The sequence below is a fragment of the Osmerus eperlanus genome, chromosome 8, assembly GCF_963692335.1.
Source record: "Osmerus eperlanus chromosome 8, fOsmEpe2.1, whole genome shotgun sequence".
In the NCBI taxonomy this organism is placed as follows: domain Eukaryota; kingdom Metazoa; phylum Chordata; class Actinopteri; order Osmeriformes; family Osmeridae; genus Osmerus; species Osmerus eperlanus.
Window position 1 is genome coordinate 13,359,659 of NC_085025.1, and position 19,988 is coordinate 13,379,646.

The 19,988-nt window shown below is 40.0% G+C and overlaps 1 protein-coding gene across 3 annotated transcripts in view; it reads right to left on the reverse strand.

Moving 5' to 3' along the window:
* Positions 1 to 5,260: 5,260 nt before the first annotated feature.
* mthfd1a (methylenetetrahydrofolate dehydrogenase (NADP+ dependent) 1a, methenyltetrahydrofolate cyclohydrolase, formyltetrahydrofolate synthetase) overlaps positions 5,261 to 19,988 on the reverse strand; it is a 28,366-nt gene continuing 13,638 nt past the window's right edge. The window contains exons 6-27 of one of the 3 annotated variants that reach the window (XM_062467558.1): positions 19,228 to 19,328; positions 18,732 to 18,868; positions 17,962 to 18,073; positions 17,595 to 17,722; positions 16,925 to 17,022; positions 16,471 to 16,644; positions 16,183 to 16,319; positions 15,940 to 15,986; positions 15,676 to 15,783; positions 15,328 to 15,402; positions 15,117 to 15,209; positions 14,424 to 14,564; positions 13,890 to 13,958; positions 13,465 to 13,576; positions 13,034 to 13,173; positions 11,656 to 11,697; positions 11,286 to 11,386; positions 10,567 to 10,744; positions 9,703 to 9,810; positions 9,265 to 9,417; positions 8,545 to 8,626; positions 5,261 to 6,141 (exon numbers count right to left, since the gene is read on the reverse strand). In XM_062467558.1, the coding sequence (XP_062323542.1) occupies positions 8,561 to 8,626; positions 9,265 to 9,417; positions 9,703 to 9,810; positions 10,567 to 10,744; positions 11,286 to 11,386; positions 11,656 to 11,697; positions 13,034 to 13,173; positions 13,465 to 13,576; positions 13,890 to 13,958; positions 14,424 to 14,564; positions 15,117 to 15,209; positions 15,328 to 15,402; positions 15,676 to 15,783; positions 15,940 to 15,986; positions 16,183 to 16,319; positions 16,471 to 16,644; positions 16,925 to 17,022; positions 17,595 to 17,722; positions 17,962 to 18,073; positions 18,732 to 18,868; positions 19,228 to 19,328 (2,320 nt within the window). In that variant the 3' untranslated portion in view covers positions 5,261 to 6,141; positions 8,545 to 8,560. Of the gene's footprint in view, positions 6,142 to 6,670; positions 7,943 to 8,543; positions 8,627 to 9,264; positions 9,418 to 9,702; positions 9,811 to 10,566; positions 10,745 to 11,285; positions 11,387 to 11,655; positions 11,698 to 13,033; positions 13,174 to 13,464; positions 13,577 to 13,889; positions 13,959 to 14,423; positions 14,565 to 15,116; positions 15,210 to 15,327; positions 15,403 to 15,675; positions 15,784 to 15,939; positions 15,987 to 16,182; positions 16,320 to 16,470; positions 16,645 to 16,924; positions 17,023 to 17,594; positions 17,723 to 17,961; positions 18,074 to 18,731; positions 18,869 to 19,227; positions 19,329 to 19,988 lie in introns of those variants that run through there. The other 2 variants (XM_062467559.1, XM_062467556.1) reach the window with 2 other exon arrangements.

Consider the following 19,988-nt stretch of genomic DNA (forward strand, 5'->3'; position numbering starts at 1 on the left):
ACCTTAACCTCGTCAGCATCCTCAAGTAAAATGATTGAACTTAAATCAGAGAGACACTCATTAGTGTCCATGGCAACACTGTTGACAGTATTGACGAGCCCATCATCAATGGCTTCCTCAATAATCCCCTTGTTATCTAAACACTGGATCTGAAGAGGCTCATCCGTGTGAACCTTGTTAGCATCCATGGCAACATTAAGGCCATCATTAACGTCTAAGGTTGTGCGAGTCGAGCAAGTAAGACCCTCCTTTGTTTTCATGGACCTCTCCCCTACCATAGAGTCTTTTGCCCTTTTCACATCCCTTTGTCCGTCCTCTGGGTCTTCTGTGTTGGGTGTTCGGTATCTTTCGTCTGTTGCAGTGAGGATCTCTGGAACCCCAGGTTGTGTTTGCATCACCTCTGTATTTCTTTCCTTGGAGAACAGGGTGCTCACATCAGCACTGACTGTCACTTTTTCAGTACATTGTTCAGTGAGTTCCTTCCCATCTTGAGGAGTGTTATCAAGCTGGACACCAGAAGAGCACTTGTGTTTGCCCCCTTCTTGTGTGGACATTGGCTCAGAGTCAGCCTCTCTGTCTCCTGGGTCCTGGAGGTCTACTTCCACCTGAGGAACCATCAGCGATGTTTCCCTTCCTCCCCGAGTAAAGAAACGTCGCAGTTTGTTCCTGAAGGTCGGCTGTGATTGTTGAACGTGTTCAGATAGCTTGTGTTTGACGCGTCTTTTTGGTTTCGCCTTTTGATGGTCTTGGGATGAGATTAAGAACCTTTTGAAAATGGGCCATCTCCGGATGACGAACGTTCTTTTCTTTTTGGTGACAGTGTCCGGTCTGTTTTTGACACTCAGGGAGATGCAATCTTCTTCCACTACCTTCTTATCGGATTTCGTAGTCTTATCAGTTGATTCACAATGTAGTGGAACTCCTGATGATTGGTTAGCATTCTTCCTCTGTTTCCTGAAACAAATGACTGCAGGATAAAAGATCCTCTTCCAGCCACACTTTGCAGATGGTTTAATTTGACTGTTCTGATCCGAAATGTCACCACTGGCTTCTTCCTGAGAGGAACCTAGCATTGTGTGTTCTGTCACCACCTGTGGTGAAGCATCCTCCTCTTCCATATTTGAGCATGTATGGAGGTCATCTAAAGTGACGATTGGCAACACATTCTCTTCAACTTCAGTATTTAGGTGTTTTGGGGAAGAGGAACTTGTTTGAACTCCATTGTTAACAGTCAGTCGTTCGTTTCTTTTTGCCCGGGCCTCAGATCTGTCATTTCCCTGGTTCTTAGACTTAGATTTTCCCAAGAGAAGTCTAGGTGGACCGGTCAGCTTCCTCTTCAAGACAACCTTATCCTGACACAGTCCATCCTGGCCCTCTTCTGTCGCCATGGCTGCCTTGTAGATCTGCAGTTATGTTAATGTTGTTTACTCAAAAGATTAATGCTTGATTTGTAACATTGCTTACTGATAGCCAGGATGTTTCAGTGTTCTTCTTTCCTATTATTAGACAACACTCCAAACCTAATAAATATAAAAAAAAACAATTGTAAACATGTTGAATGATTTATTCAAAGTTATCATATAACATCCCAGTCATGACTTCATACTGTAATAGTTGACATCGCATGGGTTTGCTAGATACATATTTGCTCTTTCAGTACATTGAATATCATCAAAATATATCTGCTACTTTGAGCATAATCGTGAATTACCCATCAATAGTTTTTGACAGATTTTGCTGTGACTATATTAAAATGACAGCTGTATTCAGTTTGATTTCACACACAGAGAAAGATATCCATCACCCAACTGTGACTCATGCGACAAAATTCCACAGATGTTTCTCTGACCAGGATTTCTCAAATAGATTAATAGACAACGTAGATATCATCCGACATATCAATGTGATACATCCTCGAGAGAGTCGGTTTGGTTATAAAGTGATTTTAGAGATGCCCTCACTACTTAATGCAGTAATACAATCTGGTTAAAGCAACACATTTGACAACGTTGTAATCCCACACATCTTCAAGCTATAGCTAATTCCATTGAATTCAAGATACTAACGTTAAATGTATAAGAATATAAATGATGTGTGCCAAACGATGTTTTTTGTTTTCGTTTTGTTTGTATGTTATTTAACTACACATTTTCAATTACCACGTAATAAATCAGTGGTTAAATTAAAATTCAAAGCGATCACATATTTTATGGGAAAAGTTAATACAGTTAGTCGAAAAGAAAATTGACGAATTCTAAAATAGAGGGCTAGTTAATAATAAAACATAACGAATAAAACTTGAAGCTTTTCAAAATCTCACTAGGTTTTTATTCAGAACTATGCAAGAGTAAACTAGCTCGAACTATAGAAGCGTAGACGTATGGTAATATAAACATACATCCTACCTCTACCTGTTTTATCCTTGTTGTAATCGAAGTCATAGTCTCCTCAATGTAAGTAGCCTACGTTGTCTTCAAACGAACTGAGCTTGACAATCCTATTCTTGCGCGTGTGGCTGTTGCTTGCTGGAACGAGCACAGTACGCACGATGACTGCACCGCCCTGTTTCCATGGAGATCAGATGAGTGACAATTGAGTTTGATATATTTTTTCCAATCAATAAAAGTTACTATAAAATCAATATTCATCACTGAGTCACTGACTCTCAGATATTCCTGGAAAATATATCATAACGATAACTGTAGAAGATTTTAAAGCAACCTTTTATGGATAATGTCAATAGGCTGTAATGAGACAGTAGGCTACAGCATTTTCAACATTAAATTTGCTCAGCCATAATCCCTGTTGATTAAACTTGACAGTTTGTAACATTTCATGAGGTTAACAAATGTATTGTTTTCCAGAGATCAAAGACTCATTTACTTTATACTTTTCAATTATGGCAAACATATATATTTTTTAAATATATTACAAATTATATTACAAAACACAAAAACCTTTACTGTAGCTTGCTGTAAAACATGCAAATTGTCTTGGCTGTGATAGATCACACTTGCAAATAGCGTAGGTGAGTCATTATCTCTGGGTCATATAGCCTCTTTTAACACCCAACATAGGGTAACGCCTAGATACATATTAATGAAATACATGTTACTTGAGGTGTACCGTTAAAGATTTACCCAAGAGCTCAATATATAACATTTTTTATATGAATTTGAAATAAAATACATCACCCCAATCCTTTATTGCATGTGAAATGCTATAAAACTGAAGGGGAGTCTCGTGATGATGTGTATGTAGTGAAATAATCCAACAGACCAATATCTTATTGTCTAAGTGCTTTGCTGTCCTTTGTTTTCTTTCTATCTATCTCTTTCTATTTATTTTTGTATTTCTCTACCTATCTTTCTATAGGGAGTGAGAACAAAGTAATCTAAAACTGCAAAGAAGACAATATAAAGAGGAAGTGCAGACCCAGAAGTAAGTGTGCACTTCACCAGCAGCAGTCTGTCCAAATACAGTTAAAGAGTTACTATTACAGTATTGTTGGGGTTTTGGTCAACTGGGAGTTTGTTACAAATACTTGGGAGTGTGCAATTTACCTTTTTACATTACAGTAACAAATAATGTAACACAGTTCATTTTAGTGGTAGACTTACACACTATTACTGCATTACTGTATTATAGAACTATTTATGACAAGCGTTTACAATTGCCAGTCCTTTGCAACAAAGCATGCTGAATGATGAATAGCTGTGATGGGAATGCTTATGTGATGTTCTGATATGTGTGGGGTTTGTGTTGTGTTGTATGTGAATGCTTGTTTGTTTGTGTGTGTACTAATCTTCTCAAAGGTTCAGTGCAACAAAAAAAAGGACTAAACACCAAGTGGGAAAAAGGATGGTGATGTAGTCGATCAATTATGTTTTGTTTCTTCAATCTATTTTTTACATAAAAGGTATGCCGAAGGAATTAGATTGTGGGATGATGACATCAGCCTCAGGTGCTAGTGCTAACATTAGAAACAAGCATTGATGATGAGGATAGAAATGTTACTTCTGTGGCTCCATTTCTCCAGTAACCTTTAGTATTTAATCCTTCTTGATAAAACTGTAATGTCAAGCCTGAAAGATTTAAAGTAGATCAAAGTGCAGATAAAAAAACTGGCTTTTTACAATAGCTTGCTGAAATGTTTAATGTCAAATTAAGCAAAGTGGTTCACAATGGCTTTTGTCAATACAACAGCCTGCATAATTTAGCTGCAGGACTAAGAATCATCAATGACTAGCTGATGAGTCATAAATCAATCATGTGACTCAGTACACCCTTTGTTAAAGGGCTGTCAATAGAAACTGTCCCATTTCCTAAGACAGCTCTACCTCTCCTGTCTGCCTCTACTATGGTGGCTTAATGGAGAGAAGCGTATGAATGAGGAGACAACCCTTATGTGTATAAATGAGGTTGGTCGTTTCAGTCATTGCTCACATCTTGAGAACGAAACTCTTTGGGTGTCTCCGTGCCAGTAAAGAGGTAAGGGGGGCAGAGTAGCCCAAGCCAATCGATATATATCCTTGGACTCCCCACTGTAGGAGAGCGGGTGGTAGGGAAAGCATGCAAGCTGACTAATGAAGCCAGGTATACCAAAGCAATGTGCTGCATGGTCTCACTACGTCTCTCTCTCTTTGACTTGGATCTGTCACATTGGTATCCCTGACATTGTTTTATTAGTGAGATTCACACACAACTGGGAATTAATTTTGACATAGTACAATGGCACTCAATGACATTACTTTTTTCAATTCTGCTGTGCTAAATAATGTAATTTGACTTGGCAATGTACTGTATATACTGTACATAAACAGTGAACACACTATTAGCTTGTACTGTATGTCATAGTGACAACTGGCATGTCGGTCGGCATGCTGCATAAGTGATGGAGAGAAAAGCTTTTAGTATGTGGCATATTCGGAGCAACTGTCGGTCTTCCACAGGACATCACAATAAATATTTAGTAGCGAGAAGTCTCAGTGGCCTAAAAACCTCCTGAAAGTAATAGTCATGTAACATAAATGGATGTATTTCATGGCAACCTGATACTGGTGCTACAAACCCATTGGCTTGAACCCATTTAGCCTTGGACCACAACCACCAGTCGATGTCCATCGATGTTAAAAGATGCAAATTGATGTGAAGTACAATGGCATTGGCACAATCATATTGATATTCACAAGATATTTGTGCTACACAAGACTGGATGCTAGCTTGAGTTTGCCTTGTTTATTTTGCTCTACTATGCTCATTACTGTATGATACCTTGGATTCAACCACATGAAGAAGCCAACTCTGAACTGCCTCATGATTTCAAAAAGCAATTTTTTTTAAACTAAAATATCCAACAAATAACGATGCTCTGTTTTACTTAGTTTGCTCATCATTTCAAATCTATTCAGGAAGATTTATATTTCTCCTCCTCCCCCAAAAAAGGGCATGTGACTGACATACTAATTTATTTTGCTTCTTGGCGGCGGTGCATTTGAAGAGAAGGAAAAGCTCTTTATAGCCCTCTGAATATTGCATGACAAAAGTCAAAGAATATCCCAGACTCTCAGAGGAAAATTAAATTCACAAATATATGCAAGAGAAAATGACATTTCAAGATTAGAGCCTGCTTTCAAAGAGCTCAGGTCGGAATTACATTATGACCACCAAGCACAAAGCAAATACTAACAAAAACAATATACTTTACATTGAGTTGTGTTTTTCAAAATATACAAAAATGTCACTCACTTGCAGTTGGTTGCATAACAGGACAGAAAAAAATATTTTGAATTGTACTGTCTACAGCACAGCATTCACCTAAAGTGAGTTCAGGTAAATAGTTTGTATCATTAGCTAGACAAGAATGTTCTCTTCCTCGTGCGCACATTCAGATCAGTGAAGATCTTTCCTGGGTGGACATCCAGAAGCTGTGCTGTGCTATGCCGTAACCCACCATAATACAGTTGTATCATTAGTACTTAAAACTATAGCAACAGTAGGCTTTTGAAAAGGTCACAGACATTTCATTTCGCAATGTCAAGATAAGGTAGATATTGGATACCATCAACCAGCCCTTCAAAGGACAAAGGTAGCACTGGCCACTTTCTCTGAAGTCAGTGTGTGTGTTCTGAGTAGGAGAGACTGTGGAGATAGAAAAATAGATCGAGCAAGAGAGTGAGAAAAGAGAGCGAGAGCAGAAGAGGAAAGAATGGACGAAGGAGAAGGTCATTACTGAGGAAAGACATAAAAAAAGATCCTTTTCTCATTAGCTGTTCCTGTCTAAAGACGAGGACATTGTACCCCACTTTCCTGCAAAACAAAATCTCACACTTTATTAGATTGTGTCTTTTCCTTATGGTTTAGAATTTGTATTTTATTACAACATTTTTTTAATAATATCTTCCCAAACACCCTCTCTGTATTGACACACACATTGTTTTTGGCATGAATCCCTTTCAGGCTGGCCTGGTTCCCAAGAGACTGACAAGCTACAAAAACCTAACACTGTTCATCCATTCTTTGTCCTCATCATGGAACATGCATTCTGTATTCTATACTTTACATATCAACATAGCCTCCAGCAATAACAAAAAAAAGGTAATAAAAAAGTTGTCATGATATTCATCCTGAATAAATAGTCAGGTTGAATCTAACAGAGTTGTGAACATAATTGTGTAAATAATCAAAAACATGAATTTATTTATTGCATCCAGTGTTGAAACATCTTTGAGATGCAACTCAATTTTGTGAAGAAAGAAAGCGTGCAACTACATCAGGTTAGCTCATTGGTGAAAGTCATAAAACAATGAAAAGACAACTTTCATTCCCATATGTTAGCCAACAGGTTATGGTGAGACATTTCAAGTTAAAGCCTGTAGCAAAATACTGTAATGTCATTTTCATAGCCACTCTATGTAATGACCAATGATAAGGCAATATAGTATGAATATCTATCAATAGAAATATTACATTTGATTAAAATGTGTCAGGAATGATAAATGGATCCTAAATAACAACCAAATGAGATGGCAGCTACTTAGGACTGAAAGCCAGCATGAATGACACAGTCTGTCACACAAGTCTGTCTCAACCATTCAGTAAACAATAGGGAGAAAGACAAAAAAGTATTGGAACACAGCCCATGACTGGGACTCATTAGTTTCATAACAATGATTTGACAAATTACTGTCACATCAAATTGACAGTTAAAGTCAATCAAATTGACAGTTAAAGTCAATCAATGGCTTTTAACATACTTTATCATTCTATTGGTAAGATTGAACATGAACCTTGAATAACATTACAAAACATACACAAATCTATGAAGCATTCGGTCAAGCCCTATAAAAAATTACAATTGTAATTTTGTAATTCCTACGACTTCTTCTCACTTGTCACAGCCGAGGTGCAGGCAGACTAACAGACAGGAGCAGCTAGTAAATGGTTTTTCAAGGGAACACTGAGGCCCCCGGTGACACTGAGCTGTATTCCAAGAGATGGACTTGTGTGTTTGTGGGAGTGTATTTGTGGGTGTGTCTCTGAGGATCTGACCATTGATTTTTACACACCACAATAATAGACGTTCTGAATAGAAGCACAAAAAATGAAAAGGGAAATATAGGCATCTCTGGCTGTCTGTGTAACTGTTTGTGCTCCATTGTCCAGAGTGGAAGTTGATCAGTGATATGAGAAAGATATATTAAAGATACAAGAAACATTCCCTCCTTTCATCGGGGTAAAGCCTTTTAGGAGAAGTGGACACAGAATTCCTTGCCCGGGACAAGAGTTCCGCTCCCACACACGTTTGCCTCATCAGACAGTATGGAGCTCCTTAGTCTTTAGGTCACTGTTTTCATGCAACAGGAGATTAACCGTCTGTAGCGGATATGTAGGATAAAAGCCCTTAACCTCCATCAATCTTAGTAAGTGGGCCCATCGTTGGCTGACATCAAACAAAAGAAAGGGGGAAGGGGGGTGGGGGTAACATGAAAGGATTATGAAAGAGTGGTAAAGGGGAAGTATGGGAAGAGGCAGAGAACAAGAAAGAAAATGGCAACAGAAAATGGGAAATAATTCATGCACGTGTGACATAAAGTGCAGCGTAAGAGATTGGAACATGAGAGACAGACAGAGACAGTGAAAAAAGAAAAGAGGAAAAAAGAGACGCCGATAAAAGTTTGCAAGAAACCAATACTGTGGATCATTAAGAGGTAAGTAAAAAATAATGTTTTTTCCAAGTCTATTCAAAGACTTTCTGGCCCTATTCTTTTCCACATGGCCTATCAAACCGAATTGCTTTTGACGCCTGTTTGCTTTTAACAGTGGCCATATGGCCCTCCAACGTTGTAATTAAGTTAGCGCCTGACTCACTGGCCAATCTGCCGTAAACGTCACTATTCAGATGCAGAGCATGATCAAATAACAATTGTGAAACTCTTTCAATGGAACTACATTTAATTAAATCTTTAGTCCAACGGCAAATTAACTTAAGTATACTTAAGGTAGGTTGTGATTTGGTCATTCAGCCCCACCCCCGGAACTCACCTGGGACTGACGGGGTCTATTTGCTTTCTCTGCAGAGGTCGTTGTCATAGAAACAAGAGAAGGTTGATGCTTGGGGTGGTGACTGGTATGAGGGAGACAGAGGGAGAGAAGGAGATAGAGAGAGCAGGTCAATTATGTTATCTGTGGTGCAGATGGGCCGCAATAAAAAATGTAGCAATAAGCAATAAATGGTTAACAATGGGAGAACACAGGAAATTGATGCATAAAAAACATTATGCCATTTAGCAGACGTTTATCTACATGAACATAGCCATGTTTTGTACTTGGCCAAACATTTCTTGCATGTAGTGGCCTTTTAAATCTGTGACCCCTCAGCATCACCGAACTCTTGGTACAGTATCCCATCTGGTACTACATGTTAGCAAGTCAGCATCAAATCATAACACTACTCCTAACCTTGGATTTGGATAACTATGTTAACTTGGATAACTTGTTTCTCCTGTTGGATTTTCCAAACATCGCTTAATGGAAAATGTGTCCATTATGTCCAAGTAATGAATCAATCAGCAGCAATCAAGCAACCTACGGCAACGGTGTTGCTGGTTAGGTACTGGTTTCTTTCCTCAGACCTCGGAAAATCTGTTTGTAGGATCATGTTGCAGATGTATTTTTAGTCATCTCCTTGAACATGAACCCATTGCTTGTTTCCTACGACAAAGCTCTGCTGACACAAAAGTCTTGGCAGACAAGGATTCTTACTGTGCCCACTAAGGGTATAAGGAACCCGGCTCCCACGTTGGCACGGATGTCTCTAATGGGCAGAGTGAAGGCTGTGGGCACCCCTTTCCTTTCGGGGTCGTGGGACAGGGACAGGTGGGTCTTTGCAATGCAAATGGGCAGATTGGCCAAGCCCTGGGGAAAAAAACATGACATTCTCAAATGATCCTAGTTTCCTTGATAGCAGTAAATAGTTTTTTTTCAATGAGAATGATGTTAGCTAGAGAGATATTAACTCTGTGGACTACAATGTAGAGGATTATGCATTTTCCTACCACAAAGTCTGGCATTTAGCAGATCCCAACAATATAAACTCAAAAAAGTGTATTTAACTTTGTCAGGTAAGTAGACATGGACATATTCTTTGAGTTTTCCCATTTTTTTCTTTCACTATAGCCCATCAGTCTCGTTTGTGCTCACTTGTTTCATGTACTGGGCTAAACTCTCCTGGGCCTCTGCAAGGAACTCCACATCGTCAGCACCATACATCGTCTTGGCGATAATACGAATCTTGTCCACAACAGGAACCTAAAGGATCAACAATGTTGCCATTTACACATGTATGCACACACGTGTCTAATAACAATTACCAATAAAGCTAACAGGGTGCAACAATAGCTTTCAAACAGCTTGCTAACTATTACTAGCCTATAAAAAAATGGTCACCACCACAAAGGCTTGTTTTAACACTAATTGAGGGAATACTACTAGCTTGGTAGAGACCCAACTTAATGAAACACAGGAGTCCCACCTGTTCTGTGTACCTGTTTTGAAACTGTATGTCCTTTGGTCAAAGTGTGTGGGAGGAAATTCAAAATGATACATTACAGTCGTTACTGACAACGTTGTTAAAGAGGACTGAAATAAAACTAAGGTAATATCACGCTTTCGAACAGCTTCATCAGACACATCTTTGAGGCATGTTATATTGTTTACATTTACATTTAGTCATTTAGCAGACGGTCTTATCCAGAGCGATATTGTTGATATTGATCCAAATACAACAGGAGGCCAACGGCTGATTATTTGTTTCTTATGTGTCAGATTAATTTATGGGCAAGCTTTTCAAAGCAGCAACGAGAAGGAACCCGTTTGGGGTGAAATTGTGTTTTGTTTATTTTGACCGGGAGCATAAACAAAAAAATTCATCCTTTCTCTCCTGGATCTGGAGAGGGTGTAGATCTAACAAAAGCTCCCATCAACTTCTGGGTTTTTCACAAGAAGGAAGGGAGCAAGGAGTTAATAAGGTCTCCACAACATGGGGCCTGAGGATGTGTACAATACCTCAAGTTCATACAGGAAGCTGAACTGCCGGGGAGTTTCTGCTGCCCTCAGTACAGCCTCGGCCAAAGCCACCGCTCCGGCGCCCCCTTCAGCCCAGGGTGAGCATGGCACTGCCTGCACCGCACCTGCTTGGCTTGCCTGGGAACAAACCAGTTCCAGCTCTGCACCTGTGTCAGTGCTGTATAACACAGGACAAGTATACTTATTAGATTAACATATTTCACTGACTGTGCGCTGTCAAAACAAGGTAGCGGTCACAACTGATAAACATGAATGAAATGCGACATTTACAGTCACCTAGACCCTTGTCTACGTTTAAAAAGTATGCAGATGATTGATAGGTAAGAGGAAACATCTAACCAAAATGTATTTGAGAGTGCAACAATTATCAATCTATGCAAGTGACAATCACAATATTATGGTATTTTCAAGGAAATCTCAGAGTAATCGCAAACAAACAAATCACAATATATTACATTTACATTTATTACATCTATTTAAAATGAACTTTAGACCACTGCCCCCAGGCCACAGTGTTAATATACAAATGCTACAACAGGCGTTATTTACCCGGAATGCATTATTTAAACTGCCGTGAAATGAATTTAACATGAATCAAGAGATATTTTGCAACACATTGTAGGCCTCTGTTGTGATAATACAATAACATAAATACTATACATGTATAGTGCATTATACATTATGCACTATACATTTACCTGAAGGTATTGACAGCCACCACCACAGGCAAGCCAAAGGCCTTGGCATTCTCCACTTGTTTCTTCAAGTGGCTGCAGCCACTCTCCAACAACTTCAGGTTCTATGGAGGACATTGTATTGATATTACAAAGGTGGTCATCTTGATTTCAATCAACAATCCTCAATCAATCAATCAAAGTTTATGCGACAAAAAACTTTGATTGAGGATTGTTGATTGTTTATTTTCACCGATGCGTTGCACTGTTGATTTAATAGTTTTGAGTGATCATAGCCAAAATATTGCTACTTTTGAATACGTATTTTAGTCCACAACAACCTCATGTGAGAGGGGAAGGTTTGAGAGACAGACATGACTGAAAGGTATATTACCTCTCTAAAGTACTCTCTGGGAAGGGTTGAAATTGCAGAGAGCTGTTGAGGAGAAAGGAGGGAAACCCATTAATGAGGTGTGGTAAAGTGTGTGTCAGTCTGTCCTTTTGTCAAGTGTTTATTTCCTCGTTATTTCTTTGTGCTTTTTGCCATCAAATTGTGTGCTGACATATTCTTCTCGCCATTTTGCTGTTATTCTCGCTTGGGTGCACTCCCACAAACACACACACACCTATATCCACTCTCCTCCCTTTCAATCAAGAAACCCCCCTTGCATGACTATCAAAGTTTATCGTATCGTAATTGGTTCATGATTATTCATAGGCATAATTGCATAATCCGCCTAACAGGATTTTAACAGGAAAATGTCTCTCTCCTTCTCTCGATTACAAGCCAATATCAAGAGGTTGGGAAATGTGGGCTTAATTGCTATATCTTGATTACAGAAACTGTGAATTATTTATTTACACCACAGTACTAACAAATTGCTTCTCAAATTACTTTCAGAACAGCAGCTAATTCCCGTTTACCTATCCTTGAGTGTACTCAATGTTCCCTGATTTGATTGCCTCTTAAGACTTTAAAATGTCTGTTAACTGTAAACTAATTAAAACCTTAGGCAAAAATAAATCACAGGTTTCTGAGCAGGGTTCGTTGATGGTGCCTGCAAAAGCCAGAGTGTTCACGCCTGCCGATATCACACACTAACGCTTCGATTGGACGCCTCTATGTCTCCAAATATGGCCTTGTGTGGGGAAGAAGCTTCATTAGCAGTGAATTCAGTATATGGGGGGATTACATGCCTTTTCCTATTATTGTACCACAACCTTTATTCGTGTGAGTCATAGAGAACTCATTTGCAATGTAGATATGCACTATTTATAGTGATGGGTTGGAAAGCTAATTGGCTCATCTGCGACGAACATCTATTGATAGCTCTACTTGACTGTGGATCGGAGGTCAGGCATCTTGGAGGACCGGGTCAGTCAATGCGTTGAATAATTGATGCATATTTGAATCCCCCAAGGCAAGTGTGAATCCACGGGGATGCTTCAGAAAGCTGCGTTCTCTCACATATTGTCAAGCTTTCTACAGGGATCAGATGACTGACATCCTATAGGATACTGTAGTCCCAACTGACAGTATGCAGACATACTATATATAATATACTCTGTATATACAAATATACGTATGCTTTTGTGTCAACAGTATGATGCCAGTATGTAAAAATAGGTAATTATTCTGACCAGTGTGCCAGTTCATTCGACAGTCAACTAACTCAAAGTTAAACTTGATGGCTTAGAGATCATCTTCAACCTGGTGCTAACCAGCCCCCCCATCCCCCGTGTTACGGTGGCTCTCTAGTGGACACACTCACTGTCGGACCACCCCCGTGCATCTTCAGCGTGTGGACTGTGACCACAACCACCACCACATCAGGCCGCAGGCCGGAGGACCGACACTTGATGTCAAAGAACTTCTCCAAGCCCACGTCGGCACTTCCTCCTGCTTCAGTGACTTGTGTGCGTTTATGTGAGCGTGTGCATGCATAACGTGAAAGTGTGAAAAGGATAGAAAGTGTAAAAGGTTTGTATTGGGTATTGGTAGTTCAGGAGACAATAGAGGTAGGGAAAGACCAACAAACATATTGTTATGTTTAAGCATAGGGCAACAGAGCAATGTTTCAGAGTTGTCATGGTTTTAACTCTGTCACAATTTCAAATACATGGAGCTAAATAGGATTACAGTAACACATACAGTATCACACTGTCAAATATTGTTCACTTAAATGTGACTAAACCCACTTACCCACAACTCCCTCTTGGCCCACCAGCTTCAAGGCAATCTGGTCAGCCAAAACGGAGGAGTTGCCATGGGCAATATCTGAAGATGGGCAGGTGTGAATAAACACTGGTGTCCCCTAGACAGAAAGAGAGAGAGGGCGAAGACAGGGAAAAAAAACACACATAAAGAGGGAGATACAAAGAGAGAGAGAGAGAGAGAGTGGAAAATACATTGAAAGAGGGCACAAGAGATATAACAAACAAAGGAAACAAGGGAAGAGGGTAAGAGACCAAAGAAGAGAAACGAGGATTGAAAGAGAGTCGTGAGCCAAAAAGGTCAAATATACAATATAAGCATGAACCAGCAATACCTCATCAAAGCAGACCAGACACAAGCCCGGAAATCTAAAATGGTCTTTGGACCTGTTGATTCATGCGCCAGCCTCTCACCTCCAATGTCTGCATCAGGGTGGGCTTCAGAGCTTCTCTCATCAGGGAGGCCAACACCCCACTAATTCCCTGTGGGAGAGGAGACACAGCAGGCTTTAATAACATGTTATTGGAATCACTCAGGGTTGAGATACAATATTGCTCGCTGTCCTGCACACAGCTAATGGCCACGATACATACTGATAGAGGAAACGCACATCATTTGTGCGTCGAAGGGTGATTTTCACGGAACAAGGGTTTCAAAAAGTATTCTATTTCTGTGTGGGATACAATCGTACGTACTAATGTGAGCTCATACATATACAGCGCGTTATACACACAAGAAACCACACAAAATTTCAATCAAATGTATGCTGAGGCACACGCTCTACATAGAAACAAAGACTCCAGACATAAATGCACACACACACAGATGGAAATGTGCACACACTGAACGTCACATGCTCATCCAGCATTCTATTTATAGGCTGCCTTGATCGCACACACAGATAGCAAGAGATGCACACACACATCAACACACACACACAAACTAACCAGATCTTCAGTGGTTATTGGGTTGCCTTTGTGATTGGTGGCCACCACCATCCGGGCCAGGCGTCTTGTCATGTCCTCCCAACTGCTACTGAGGGCCAAGACAGCCATGATCTCATTGGCCACCCACACACTCACCTGCTCCTACAAAAACACAAAATGGACAGATTGGACACAGTCAGGCAGACTGTGTTAGTCAAAGGGCGTAAATGTGATGTCACAGCCTTACTGGTGTACAGTATGGATGAAGTCACGTAATATAGTTCTTCTATCATTCTCTGAAGTTAATCAATTCACTCTAGATCTCGGCTTGTTCATTTTGTGGAGTGGGACATTTTATCAGAGCAGTGAAGTCAAATTTGATTCCATAAATCCAATTTTCTAGGCATGTTTAATCCCATTTTTAAAAAGCTAGCAACATCAACATAGATACAGATATACTTTTGGGATTGTGAGAGCTGCCACAGTTCTAAAGGCTACAAAGAAGACATGACCACTTGTGTAAACATCATCAATATTCCACATCTCCACCAAACGACTCAAAATTCCAAATCATTATGACATCCCATGACCAAGGGGAAGTCTATGACCAATGTGAAGGTCTGCAATCACAGAAAGTGCAAGTAGGCCTACAAATCCTGTTTATTTAGGATGCACAAGTGATTTATAATGTGGTTGGTAACTCCTTCTACATACCATCTTTGCCTGTGGACCCATATCCAGACGGATCAGTCTGAGTGTCTCCTCTGCGTTCAGTGTTAGCGGGTCTGTTTTCTCTATACCCAGTCTCTAGAAACAACCATGAGGCCTACATGATTATTTTATTGATCATTTGAAAAGAATCTTGAAACTGTAGTCTGATAATATTACAGGTTTTAAGCAAGATCTACAAACAAATATCTCTTACCTTTAGTCTATTGATCTGGGATTGGGAGAACTTCCTAAGATTGTGTCTGAGAGGCACCAGTCGATCAAATAAAGTCTGTTATGGGTGAAAATAAAACAGAGCAAATAAACAGCCAATTGGAGTTTGAAATCTGATTAAAGTATATTGCTATGTACTGCTGACTTGTTGACTACAGTGGACTTCCCTTACAGTACTAGCTAGTGTAAACACTTCTTTAATATTATACTACCCTTAAGACATAGACTGTATTTGATATTTCGAAGCACAACTACATGCCCAATGTGCTAATCCCAAAATCGTTCAATTCTTCACTTGAGGTTTGCTTAGCACTATATTGTGTGTCGTTACCTTGTCAGACTGGGTGGATTCAAAATGCAAACGGGCATTGATAGTGTCTACCACCAGCCCACTGGCAGCAGTGACAGCCTGGGTATCTCCGTTTAGGTGAAGACTGACCTGGAAATAATAATAATAATGATATGTTTAATTCATATAGCGCCTTTAAAGAGCTCAAGGTTCCAGAGAAAAGGTTCAGCAGATTGAATACAACTATACGTCGTATTCTTTGATGTGCAGAAAATACAGACATGGGTAAAAAAGAGAACGTGTTACCTCCTCCATGGGAAGAACTTGAGAATAACCTCCACCAACAGCACCATCTAAGCACAAGGGATCATTTAAGGCTAAACTGTATCTCAGCTCAAATTTGCAGTGTAATGAGATGCACGTTCTGAAGACACCCAAACCACATATCAACAGCAAATGTGTTGATATGTAATAACAGGTTATGGATGACTTTTGTTGATCACTTCACACACATAACAACGATTTTCTGTCATATCTATTTACACCCACTTTTGATCCCAAATGCAGAGCCCTGAGTGGGTTGGCGGACGCAGGCAAAAGAGTTGATGTTCAGGTGAGCTCCCAGGGCCTGTGCCAACCCTAGTGTGATAGTAGACTTCCCCTCACCCATTGGCGTGGGTGTGATCCTTCAAGAGGAGGGCAGCAATATTACAAATGACACGCAGTACAAGCAATATGAAAACACCATTACTTCTCCTTACAGTAAGTATGTATTTGTGCCCAACAAGAGTTCATAGCGGGGTTGGATGAAATATGTTAAGGGAGAAGTGACCTCACCCTGTAACCACCACATATTTTCCATTGGTTTGTGCCTTGAGGCGCTTCATGACATCGAGGCGAACTTTGGCTCTGGTCATCCCGTATGGCTCTGCCTCCTCTGTGAAAAGTCCAATCTCTCTGGCCAGTTGTGCAATCGGCTTTGGCGTGCAGGAGTGTTGGATGACATCATAGCTGAGAAGGTTGAGGTGGCTAACTTAATATGATGATGTAATTGCATGGTATTTTTGTCTGAAGTGTGCATAGTAGAACTTACGTATAACGGCATTTAGTAGAAGTAGTATAACAGTAGTATAAGATAGAAGTTATTTAATAATGACAGCTAATTACAATTAACACCAAAAATGTGGGTCTTTCATAAATAATTCAAAAATACGGAAATTAGTATGTTCATGAATCGTAACTATAGGTGTCCTATGTATACTGTACTGCAAATAGGGCTGCTGGTTTATACCTAGGCTGAGGTTTCTGGAGTTTCAACTTGGAGTAGGAAATGTTCCACTTCCCTGCTTCGTAGGTCTTGAGAAAGCGCTTGGCACTCTGGACAGTGTTCTGTTATTGTTGTAGCAGTGAGTGAAGAAAGACACAAAGACATTGATTTGATTTTGATTCGAACAAAACCACCCTTACTTCATTCTGAATAAAAAAATACAATCCTAATAACAAAATATGATGTATTTTCTGTCCTAATTTTAGTACCACTACATGGGAGAACTAGTAGTTAACACCAAATTTAAACATGCTCTTTATCTGGTCATACCCAAGGATTAGCCACGAGTATTGCCTGTTTTATAGAAACATAAAAATAAAGCACCTAAATCTAAAAGACACAATTCAGTTTAGTAAAATCTTAAGAGAGCCCCTACACCCCCTACCAAAGCAAAATGTATTATGAAAAAACAATTTGCGGGGAAAAGAACAACCTATTAAGCAAACATGAAAAACAAATATGAAAGTAAATGAATGGTTGTTTAAAAAGTGCTTTGCCTCAGCAACATTATACAATCACATTCAAACGTGATTTGATTACGTGATTTGATTGAAATTGAATGGAGATCTTTCACACAAATGCGTAAAACTAAACAACATCCCTAACTCAGGTTTTACGTTGAACAGCAAACTACCTCCATAAGCATGGCAACCGTCATGGGACCCACTCCCCCAGGTACCGGGGTAATGTACCCTGCCTTCTCCTTGGCAGAGTGATAGTGGACGTCCCCTACCACCCGCTTACCACTCGGCTTGGTCTCATCTGCAAGGGTCAAAAGATCCAAATCAGACGCGAAAGGTCAAGTTCTTCACACGGTTCATACATTTCACTGTGCCCCTTCTAGTTTTGGATTTGAAATGATCACAGATCCCACAAAGAGAGAGAGGTCAAAAGTCTGTACATTCTTGGAGAAGATATTTTAAAAGTAACAATGTTTTCTTGCTTGCTCCTGGGTTTAGAAGGCCCTTGGTGGAGTTAAGTGTGTCTACTACAGAACATACCTGGTATGTGGTTTATGCCGCAATCTATGACAACGGCTCCCTCTTTCACCCACTCTCCCCTCACCATCTCAGCCTTCCCTGCGCCTACTACCAAAATGTCTGCTCTGCCAACCTGGAAAGAAGATGTTTTTTATTAAACTTTTGTCAAAAAATCAGACAAGGCATCTACTTTTGATATTATGTACAATTCACAGCAAAAGGCCTTAAATATGTGCAGAATTATAGATCCGCATGATACCACGTTAAAACACATGCACTTGCATTTCTGAACCCAATTACAGGGTTGAGTGGCTACGTTTAAGGAAGACACTTGAGCATCTTTGGACGACAGTTAGTCTAATTGATGAGCAAGGAGTCAAGATGCCTTAACGTGCACCCTTTCATGCTTCAGAAGACTACATACTGTTTGGTTTGAGAGATACTGTTTGGAAAGAGAGAAAGAGAGAAAGAGAAAGAAAGGTTGAGAAAAACTCCACCTCCACTTGAAGGATCACACACACGCCAATGAGTGAGGGGAAGTTTACTATCACACTAGGGTTGGCACAGGCCTTGGGGGCTCACCTGAATGTCAACTCTTTTGCCTGTATCCACCAACCCACTCAGGGCTCTGCATTTGATTTGATAATTACTTAAAGCTTATGTGGTTTGAGAGGAAACACTTAAAAAGACAGCAGCGTAGGAAAGGGTGAAAAAAAGGAACAAAATTCATCTGACGCAGTAATTTTGAAGTGAAGTGGGAAATGGTGGGACTGGAAGGTTCCGGCTCTTGCCTGAGCGGCTAAGTCGTGTGTTCTAGAGTGGCAGGTGGTCACTGTGGCATGGCTCCATAGAAGCAAGTCGTGCATTGGAGCCCCAACTATTTTACTGCGTCCAATGACCACAGCGTTCTTCCCTGCAACTGACACACCTAAAGAAAAACAACAACAGCGACTTTCAATTCAAGTGGTTCTACTTAATGTTGCCTTTCTGCTTTTAATTCTGTAAAATAGAAAAGCACCTATTTAAATTAAATTTACATATACATTATAATCTGCAGTCAAAAGCTCTACCACTGAGCTAAACCCACACAGTATATTTATATATATGGATAATTTACTGTTGCGGGATAAACTCCTTAATTGCATTCTATAAACTATATCATGGGATAACACCACAAACTAACTGTTTGTACAACTGAAGTTATATTGGACTATTTGTCAGCAAAATACACCAATGCAGTTGCATTGCATATCATATATTTATCCCTTTGGCAAATGCATGGATTACCTGTTTGACCAATGAGCTCCATGCAGCCATTGGGGGTACAGGGGATAAAACAGTCCCCCAGGTCTCCACGAGAGAGCTTTCCTGCATTAATGCTGGTCAGGCTGGAAACATGCACACACACCAACAAAATTGGAGGTAATTCATTAAATATGCATTGCTATTGGAGCCAAATTCCATCTTTTTTGGTAAGGATGAGAGAGAAAATTCATGCACCCTGTAGAACATAACCATTACTGCCTTAAGCAGTCGACACCGAAATCCATTTTCATTGGCTTTTCAAACTGTTTCCAACTTCTCCCACTGGGTTTGAAAATGAAATGCATGAAACAACATCTGGTCATACACAAAGCTAACTACTTATAAAGCCAACTGTATCTTCATACAGTGGAAAATACCGTATATTAACATTTTGACATGATCACGCAATCTCTAATCTTTGAAATATTCTCAGCAATACCCATAGAGCTTGAATAGAAGGATCATGTAAATAATTATTGGATTATGTTTCGTTTGTTGCTAAAGCAACAGCACATCTCTGATTTAGACTTTCAACAAGAGTTCAGAACACAACAGATGTCACCATTTCAAGAGGCAATCGTTTGTGGGCGAATGGCTGATAATTCTGGAACGTAGACAGGGTTCTGGCCATCTGGGCAGGCTCCCTAGCTTGAGAGCAAAGAGCGGACACTCCCGATAGGGGGTCTAAACAGGTTGGAGGGAATCAGTTGGAACTGGAAGAATCCGGGAGCCTAGTATGTTTG